This window comes from Choristoneura fumiferana, chromosome 13, assembly GCF_025370935.1.
Source record: "Choristoneura fumiferana chromosome 13, NRCan_CFum_1, whole genome shotgun sequence".
Classification (NCBI taxonomy): domain Eukaryota; kingdom Metazoa; phylum Arthropoda; class Insecta; order Lepidoptera; family Tortricidae; genus Choristoneura; species Choristoneura fumiferana.
Genome location: NC_133484.1, coordinates 5392970 through 5403880, shown reverse-complemented (window position 1 = coordinate 5403880; position 10911 = coordinate 5392970). Strand labels below are relative to the sequence as shown.

Here is a 10911-nt window from a genome sequence, read left to right as displayed (position 1 = left end):
GCGACGGATCGACGTGATTTTTTTTATGGGCCGAGAGTGACATAGGCTACTTTTTATCCCGGAAAATGCACAGTTCCCGAGGGAACAGCGCGCGATAACCGAATACCACGCGGGAGGAGCCGCGGGCAAAAGCTAGTAAGTTATTAAGTATTTCAATGAGATCTACTCGTAATATTGAGCACTTTGAGATCTAGAAAATACTTGGACTACATAAGTACTACCTACACCATTTAAGCTCGAACTTTATTCCCAAAAGAAATAAAGGGCTTAACCTGAAAAAAGAAATCGGAAAATAAGTAATTTATCTACGGAAAAACTAGGATCATTGTCTCAAGGGGCATTCTACGCCTTTTAAACGAGAAATATATCAACTGAAATGCGCGTGTGAGAAATACATATAGGCCGTTATCGGTGTAGCATATCTATAATATACGTGTGTATTTGCTTCTCACATACAATAGTGTATAGTTGGTTGGATAGCAAAACCCTGATGCTGTAGGGGCTGTTTAGTTTCGGCTTCACGTAGGCAAAAAAAGAAAGACCGAGTTCAGTTTCTCTCCAGTGGAGTCAGAGAGAGGACGTCTGTAACGCTAGTTGTTTTCGTACGAACTTTTCGATCCTCGAAGTTTTTATGATTTAAATTATATTTGTATAAATTACTGGCTATGTAAAACGTTCTCACAGTATGTGTTGATATATTTTCATTGACAGGCTATGCGATGTTACTATGACGTTTCTGTGAAAAGATTCCATTGTGGGTTACGGTTCAGTTGGTTCGATAGCGCTTAATAAAGATATGGTTTTACAAGTTTGAAGTGAATGTTTTGAAATTGTGATGTGAGCTTCGACATTGGATAATTTTAAATGCCTGGTAAGTTATGAGTTCTAGTCTAGTTATTTTGTGATATAACTATGTCGTTGTGTGTTAATAGACATGATAAATCATAACCATTTCTTGGGTTTGCCCTTTTCGAGTAAAATCTAACACCTTCAGACGGGCAATTGTTGTGTATTTATTTATTTCGGAGATTTCGGAAATGGCGATGTCATTTAATATTTGGGGGGAAATAGGGGGAGATCATGGTCTGAGGGGAGAACGATCGAAATACGAGTAGCTTGGTCTTATCTCAGGAAAATGTGTGTGCGTTTTAGTGTTTTAACCCGAACAAAGCTATTCAACGGTATTGTTAGCACCTTTTTATTTTATTTTTTTGATAACGTAAGTTAATTTATTAAGAAAATATTAAGAAAATACAAAATATCCATAGGACTAAAACTACTATTAAATTAAAATAACTTAAACTAAAACTTTAATTAAAAAAGAGAGGTGGGCCTCTTGGCATGGTGCCCATCACGCAGGCAGCATTCCCGCGTTGAACTGCGATTGAGATTCTTTGCGCGAGAAAGCTGCCGGCGCGAGGGTTGCCTGTTGCCTCCCTTAACCTATTTCTGAGCTCCATTGTTTATGAGTTTAGCATATAGCAAAAAAAAGTTATTTCTGCTATTCCTCTAAGTTCACTTCCTTAACTTCTTTTTTTATATATATTCTTTGATACGAGTAGGTTAGGTATTCGACATATTTCTTAATGTTACCTACGCAATTAATTTTAATGACGTTCTGATATTTCGACGCAACTAGGTACGAGTCAAAAGCATAAATATATATACGTTACCAAGACGTCAAAAATATCCATACACCTTTATGCTACTAAACATAAGGTTTGAGTAACATTATTTTGACGCTATGGCTGTATATATAATTTTGCATTCGACTATACAATCGCCATCAGATATTTCGGATCGGCCAAGGTGGTCAAAAATATCGGCACGTACACTCTATTATTAAGGTACTCATTAAAGTTCATGTATCGATATTTTTGATCACCTTGGTTGCTCCGAAATATTTGATGGTGACTGTACTAGCGTAAGGATTAAGGATAGACTTAAAAAATTGTGGGTGCTCATTCAAGGTTAGCACGGTCTACATCCCGTAGAAATTATTTTCAATGAAAAACTTTAGTTACGTATGGTCTGCAAACAATAAGGCTTTGACGTTTGTTGTCTGTCGTTCAGTTAAAAGTCAAAATATCTTTATTCATTTAAGGCTACAAGCTCTTCTTCTTCTGTGTGTAATGTCTACGTCGACATTGGCAAAATACGTTTTGCCAAAACGGCAAGAGCGAAAGCCATTAAAAAATTAGTTCGGAAAACTTCTGTTGTTGAAAAGAAAGAGTTTTAAAAAAAATATCAACGATAGGTAGGCCTCCAACAAGATGGAGCGACGACCTTGTTAGAATCGCGGGATCGCGGTGGATGTGGAAAGCACAAGACCGGTCTGAGTGGAGAGCCTTGGGGGAGGCATTGTCCAGGCAGTGGACGTCTTTCGGCGCATAATGATGTGATGATGATGATGATGAACCAAATAGGTATCAACGCATCTTGTATATCAGGTAAGATTGGGTGTTCGAACTTCATGGAAAAGGCAGGAAAGGTACCTACAACCTTTTTAAACATCAAAATTTCATAAAACATATTAGTCAGCATTTTTCTGTATCTTCGTATAACTTATCCCTTTCGCTGCAGAAAAAGGGACGGATACTTACCAAATTGAATTTGCAAAGGGATTCTAACGTGATGAAAACTTGGCGCGAGTATTTGGCTGCCACCTGTTGAATGCCTAAAAACTGGCATTTTGTTTACATTTCCAAATATTTAATGAGAGTAGTAACATTATAAAACATTAAAGTCTGCAATAAATTATGTTTCTTTATATTTAAAAAGAATCGAAATAGAAATATTTATCGCATAAACTGTGAGGAGTGTAGAGAATCAACGTGTGGTGCAAAGTATCAACAGTTATCCATTTCGGGCATACAATACCAATATATTCCAATAAACTTACATATGTAAATATGAAAATAACTTAAAGAATCAACAATATAGTACAACCCGGGGCGTACTTACCCTAGACCCAAGGGGGCCATGGCTGGGGCGGCAGGCTGCGAGAGCACCTATCGCAGGTTTTTTTCTTGAATTACTTAAATACTTTAAATCGTCACATGGGGTAGTAAAACTAACAGGGTAGCTTCAACGAAATTGGAAAATCGAAATTCGTATCGTGCCGTCACTCTCGTATTAAATAATATTAGCGTCAGCGGGACGGCAAGATTACGAACTTGGAATTTTGCCTCTGATAGCAACAATAATAATTAATGATGAATCTCTATATTTAATTATAATTCATTATATTACGTAAATCCCTGTAATCTTGAAATGCCTTCATCAATTAAGCAATATACAAGAATAAGCAATGATCGTTCGCCCTTACATTGCAGAGTGATTCTTAGTGAGGCTTAATTATTAAAACGTAAAAGTAAAACACAATATTCTTCATTACCAAAATATCAGTGACGATAGATTAAATCTTTATCTACTTTTCTGACATTAGTTTCATTACTGTAACGAAAATTCAGTTCAGCCAAAATTGAAAGTTAGGGAGATACTTTACAATTTTCAAATAAGCACACTTCTCTACACAATGTATAAACAAGGTATAAACCCTGTATTAAAATGAACGTTAATCAACGCTGCATTTTCAGTTTAGTCACGTCTCGCTTGATCTGCTTTCATAACAGGAAGGGTATCTTCAATTTATTCAATCTTACGACACAGGGATTTGCTTGCGAGTATGAACATGTAAATGTTGGTATTTTGCTCAGTTTGTTGCAGTCATTTATATGAGTAATACAATATTCTGTTCCATTGTGCGCTGCCTTAGATACTTGTACCAATAACAGGAGGTTAAGAGAAGTATCTTCGTTCCATTCTCCATATAAACGTAGTCCCGGTCTCATTTGAAAACTAGGCAACAGAAATAGATGAAATTTTGTAAGTATGGACTAGACGTAATTATCTATGCCTGTGGTTTTTCAGATTTTCATATAAATGTGTAATATCAGAATTTTATTACAGGAGCTCAAAAGTCGACAAAAAAAGATGTCAACTTTGCACGAGAATTACAGACTAATAAAGCAAACATCGAAAGGTCCAAAAATCGAAAAATCCACAGGCATAGAAAATATTATGAATATCTTGATTGCAAAGTATCATTGATTTCTGTGTTATACTTTTCGTATAATATGAGGACAACGAAACCCAAAATTCAACCGTACACCATGCTACCAGTTGTTAGACTAGTTGTTGTTAGGTCTAACAACTGGTAGCATGGTGTACGGTTGTGTCACTCTGAAGATGAGCTCTGGTTGAGTTCGAAACGCGTCAGTGTAGTGTGGTGGTGGTGATAGATGGGTTTGTGTGATTTGTGTGTGTTCTTACAGTGTGGAGGTGGAGGAACTGCATGAACACGCATATTTTGCATAAGCTTAGCTATCGTAAGGTCGCGGGTGAGCAAGGAAATTCTTTTAGTTCATTGATATGGACCTCCGCAAAGTAACGCCTGATTCAATAAATTACAATAAGAATAACATATTCAGGATAAATAATAAATACAGTGTAGATTTCAAATTTATTTCGCGCGTAAATCCCGAACAATGAGAGGTGTAAGCTAGCGCTAGGATTCAGGACTGTATGTTTGAGAGGCCGCAGTTCTTGTCAAACTACTTAAGAGCGTTTATACCTGCTGAGCTGGCAACGTTGCATTTTTCTTAGTTTTTCTCGATTATTCCATAAAAATTGAATGAAAATTTAAAATGTGGTCTGATAGAACTCTTCTTATTAATATATAAGTTAATGTGTCTACTCCAATAATTATTCGTGATACTTTTATATTATTTTAAAAACGAATTATTGTTTTTTAACGGTTTGTAATAATTATATGAGTAGACACATTAACTTATAAGAAGAGTTCTATCAGACCACATTTTTAATTTTCATTCAATTTTTATGGAATAATCGAGAAAAACTATCAAAAATGCAACGTTGCTAGCTCAGCAGGTATAAACGCGCTTAACCCGAAGACAACGCAACCAAACTTGATACATTGTGACAAATATCGTTGTAGGTATTGTCTAAATAAAAATATTTGATGTGAAACCCACGTCAAAGTCACGCGCTAGAGGTATGAAAATAAATTGGGATGGGTATACTTTTCTTATGTTACTTGATACACCTTGATTTGACGGCGGTATTGTGGATATTGAAAATAAAAACATATACAAAATAAGAAAGCAAATCTAATTTTGCGTAACATGCATGAGTCCAAAATATAACCCTTAAAACGTTAAAAAAATAACACGTAGGTAAGTATAAGTTAACGGACCTTAAAGCTCGGTATATACCGCAAAAAAATCTTTTTGACTTCTTATGCTCGTAAAGTTCGTGTTTATGCTGGATCTAGGCTACATAAAATGACTTTTTACCCTCTAGTGCATAAACTAAAATCTTCGTCTAAGACCAAGGTAATCAGGTGTCGACAGCCACAAACTTTTTATGTATTATCTAACGGTGGCATCTTTATTGGTTAATGTTAGATATAAGTTTGTTAGATCCAAGTTAAATTATACCGTTTGTGCTCAAATAAACATTAAAACATTAAAAAGAAAAAAGTTTATAATTAAACTAAAAAACAATCAAATCAATCAAAATAAATCAATAAAACTAATAAAATCTAATTTTATAGTAATGCATGAAAAAGAAAAGTTACATAGTAAGTGAGCAATTGTTTCCACTGTTGCTATTTTTTTCCTCGCAATCGGAAGTGAAAAGCAGTGTAAAACACGAGCATTAAATCTATTTTCCCCTCGACGTGTCTATCCACCCTCGCCGTACCGGCTCGGGTGGCTATATGAACGTTTTGGGTAAAATTACTCGTTTTATGCTCTTCTAAAATCTACTATTCTGTTACGAGGTCCTCATCATCATCATCATTCTATAGCTAACGAATTTGAATAAATCAGTGGAGAGCCGCATAGAACAATCTGAGTTGTGCTATTTTTCTCTTAGGTCTAAACTAGGCTTAACAGATCCTTCATCCTTGAAAAGATAAATAGCTATCCCAAATCTGTGTTATTCTAAATGACCTATTCTACGACATGTTAAACACTGTAGTACCTAGTAATGGATAACAAGGATTCAATGCCTTTATAGCTCACTAATACAACTCCAACAATGAGAGTTGCCTCTAATTTGGTATTTCTACGGCACCCAAACAAACATCAAAACTATTTTATTAAACGAACAAAGTCGTTACTGCCAAAGCTTTGGTAATGTGAAGAGCCTTTGATTCCTCTGACGCCATCAGAGCTTATTACGCCTTTGATCCGAATGTAACTTCACTCGTGTTTCCATGTGTATGTAATGAGCCTAAATACTCTACAACCATAATATTAATATATAGAATCCAAGTGTAGGTTACTTCACACGCGTAATGATCAGAACAAGGAGTAGAATTGAACTCCCTAGATTTTTGGCTGACTTGTGTTTTGTAGCTGTACTTGCATTGACATCTAAACTACATTTCCGTGTTTACCAAATTTCAAGTCGATGCCATTAACACTGTGAACCAGGATGTCATTGCTAGATTATTATATTGCCACCAAATTTTTAGTCAAACCAATTGCAGGAAGTTGGTCACATTTTGCTTCCAAGATTTGACCCAAACAAATAAATAAAGATAGAGGGCAAGCTAAATAAAAGCTTGTAAAAATATGTCCAATGCAATGGCATGCGATGACAGCGCGAATTCTATTTCTGTTTATATTATTATTCTTATCCATGTCACTTCACGTCATGTAATGTCACGAATAAATGTTTTCTTTCTTTCTTTCAATGCCATACTTATTTTAAATGGCCTATGATTGTTTTCCGGATATGGCCCATTCCCGGGATTCCTTACAAACTGCTTTCAATAGTAGCAAGGGTCACGCCGCGGATATCGGTAGGTACATTGCGGACAGCCCGACATCTTTACCGTGGACACAAAGACAATAAACTGTGTGATTGGTGACTGGTATTGGCAGTTTTATTATAGGAGTTCAGAGTTCTCGGACAAGAAACCTTGTTTTTTGCCAGTAATTCTGAATGCATTTTTTTTTAATTTTCATCCTCTTTAGTTGGATGTCGGTAGCTGTGGTGGCTGTATAGCGCAAGTCCTTTGCTACGCGCCTTCTCGCGTAAAAAAGGCGTCTGTCAGCGGGACACTTGAACTTTTCGGTGGATGTCTATGTCTACGAATAAATACTTACATATTAGGTCATCGTTCATTCACCGGCAAAACCTACTTCTTCTTCTCCTTCCCAGCCTATTTATGGCCCACTGCTGGGCATGCCTCCTCTCAGAATGAGAGGGCTTGGGCCGTAGTTCCCACGCGGGCCCAGTGCGGATTGGGAACTTCACACATACCATTAAATGACTTCACAGGTGTGTGCAGGTTTCTTCACGATGTTTTCCTTCACCGTAAAGCTCGTGGTATATTTCAAATGTAATTTCGCACATGAATTTCGAAGTTTGAGCCCCCGAACCTCTGCTTGAGAGGCAATAGGTCAAACCACTAGGCCACCACGGCTTATACCTACAGACACTGGAGACGGAGCCACAATTTAAAAAAAAATACAAGCAAAACTTATTATTTATTCGTAGGTGGATATATTTAGCTTGTACAGACTGATCAACTTATCTGTGAATCAGACCATAAGCAATACTACACTTTATGCGAACGACATTAAAACTTTTTCGAATGACGGATAAGTGATCAGTCTGTACTATGTAACGAATTTAAATGAAAACTGTCGCTGCTAATAGACTTTAAACAGTCGATCAAACTTGAATATTTGCCGCGTCTTATTACTAACTCTACACTGCGCTGTGATCACGCACCTAACCAATTTATCTTGTGTAAGTAATTTACTTCTGTGAAATACCAGTCCAGTTCTACCACCGCAGTATTTTTAAGCAGAATCTTCTTAGTTGCCAGTTAAAAGGGAATAATTATCATAATTTGTATTCTAATTCCAAAAGGAATTCTAAGGTAGCCTTTGTACTTTGTGGTGTTGGATGATTTAATCTTTAGTTCCTCAGTTACATTGTACTTATGTATACTTGATTTGGATAGGTATCAACTTCAGCATCCAGATTTGGTACATTTAAGGATTTTAAGCATTTTAAACTAATCTATCATTGTAGTACAAATCAGACTAGTGTCTTTCAATACAGAAATGTAAAGTGTTAGATAGTTTAATGGAGGAATTTCAATATTTAATTTGTTTACATTTAGTTACCTATCCCAACCAAGTATAAGTAGGCATTCCAGCTGATTTAAACGAGCGTATTTGAACTCCGAGAATCTAGAAGTCACCTTAACTTTTGTCGTTACAGATCATATTTGTTTCAGGCTTCCTTCCTTCTCTTCCATAGATATCCAAAACTATCTACATATCCCAGAGACACCGAAGTTTTATTGCACAATAAAGAATACGAATTCCATTCCGCGGTAAAAAAGGAACCGCCGTTGACGATAATGGTTGTTAGTTTTGAACATGAAACTACCGTGAGACTCACTCATATTAAATATAATGAGCTAAACTCGATTTAAGACGTGAGTTATCCGGGTCATTATATTTAATATGAATGGTTGTTAGATTGTTGAATGTGTGATAGGAAGAGACGTATTGGCACCATTCCGTAGATAAACTGCCCTGAGTAAAATTTACTCGTACGCATCCTGTGTATATCTCCCTTAATCCCGCTTCCCGAAGCATTGTGACCTTGCCGAAAAACGGTGATTTGGCAGCAATAAATTTGATTCCACCTTGAGCCCTTTTTATCTTCCCTTTTTCATTATTTAAACGTGGTATTTTGCTTATCCTGTGTATGAATGAAATAATGGTTTGAAATTTTTAATGAGAAATATGGAAGTACAATTGAATATTACGAAGTTATTTGTTTATCAATTACGCGTGAGTTATCAATCATTCTTCCCACTAAGTATTACAAATGGGAAAGTTTGTGAGAATGATTGTCGCTATATCGCGTAAAAATGGCTCAAAGAATTGAGATGAAGTTTGAATGAATTGTATTATTTTTTATGAAACTTTTCCCGCAGGATAGCGATAAACGAATTCTACGCAGACAAAGTCGCAGCGCAGGCATCAGTACTGGGTAAGGCCGCGAATTTTGAACCAATTGGACGTTTCAAATTTGGAACGCTGATAAAAAAAAACTGATAACACCTAGAGGTTTAATTTTTTTTTATTATATGACACGATAAAACTCTCAAGGCGCAAAATGAGATAATTGATTTAAACCCTTTTAAAAAATAATAAAAATATATTCCGTCCAAAACGTAACGAAAATTGACTATTTTTTTTGACCACGAGTATTAATACCTTATTATTTTCAATGCTATTTAACTTCTCATGATCATGATTTTGTTTTAAACAAATTTTATGATATAACGATAGTCCTAACGATTGCGGATCATGATAATCAAATAATTTTCATGTTTTATATTAATTTCTTTTCACGTGCCAAAAAACCACGTTTTCCGCCAATTTCCGGTAATAATTTGTTTTTTGTAGACTGGCAACTAATACTCTAATAGGGCAACATCGATGAGATAAAAAAAATCTCATCAGTTTGTTGACAAACAGCCATCAAAGGTGACCGCGGAGGTTTTTTTTCGAAAAACGCGTCGAAAGTGCTTGTTCGATTTTAAGGGTAAGTAGTGATTATTTTTAACTGGTTGTTTTTTCATACGATAGGGTAATCTTTTCCATGTAAGTGGCATGTGTTATTATGTTCAAAATGTCGTTATTCACCATGATAAACGATTTTTTTGTATAAAATACGTTACACTTTCGTTACGATTACGTTTACATTTTTACAAATGCTACGTATTTTGTACATAACGTAAAGAAAAATGTGGTAAAGGGAAGTTCACACAGAAAAATTCTAACTTACACCAGTTTATTATTAGGTTCCAAATGAACTGCACGCACAGTAAGTTAGTTAGATGGATATTTTGAAGTTAAATAAATTTTAATCTGTAGGTGCAGGGATGGCAACAAAGAATTGTGGCGAGTTCTGTGTTCACGTCCTGCTACATGCATAGCGTATAAAGTGAGAGACAAACGGAGAGATCATTACCTACTTAGTTAATTTGTTACCTAAACTTAAATAATCATAATAATTTATTTAAAAACATCTTTTTACATTGTCCACTTAACTAAGATACTACTTCCTAAATTGGTAAAACCTGTGATTAGGGTTTGGCCATTTCTTTGAGGTATTTAATAGCTTGTACAGTCGAAGTCACAAGCATGCTCACAACTAGGTGGTAGGACCTTGTGCAAGGTCCGCCCGGATTGCTACAACCATCTTCCTCGCTAATCCTGCCGTGATAGCAGCAGTGCTTGCACTGTTGTGTTTTCGGCGTGGTGAGTAAGACAGCCGTGAAATTATGGCACGTGAGTATCCCATCATAGGCCTCTAGTTCGCACGCGTCTGCAATACCCCTGGCGTTTGCAGATTTTTATGGGCGGTGGTGACTCTACTCATTGATCGTTTGCCATCCAGTCCGAATAAAAAAAACCACATCCAAATTCGTTATGCTTAAATGTGCACCTTATTGCAGTGTTAGAGAGGCATGTAAAGATACACTTTTGAAAGATGTTCGTCAACTAGGGGTATTCATTCCACATTCTCATGTTTAGCTCTATAGATCTCATATAGGACAGATTTAAGATCAGTATCGTCAGAAGTTCTAGTAAAAATAAAAAACTCCACTTTATTATTTGACATGTATTTTTTTTTCATACCATACGTTATCTAATGGGAATTTTTACCAGTTGATCTAGGCTTTATAAAAATTTGCGTTTACGTTTTATGGTAACGTCACTATTTTTAATGTTATTTCTATGTCACATTGGTTTAAATCGCGGCCTTACCCATATGTTA

General features: G+C 35.9%; 1 protein-coding gene across 2 annotated transcripts in view; it reads left to right on the top strand.

Annotated features, from left to right (window-relative positions):
- The first annotated feature begins 764 nt into the window (after window positions 1–764).
- Window positions 765–10911, top strand: part of LOC141434341 (uncharacterized) — a 46400-nt gene continuing 36253 nt past the window's right edge. For both annotated transcript variants that reach the window (XM_074096750.1, XM_074096751.1), the window contains exon 1: window positions 765–871. In XM_074096750.1, coding sequence (XP_073952851.1) covers window positions 865–871 — 7 coding nt within the window. In that variant the 5' untranslated portion in view covers window positions 765–864. The remainder of the gene's footprint in view (window positions 872–10911) is intronic.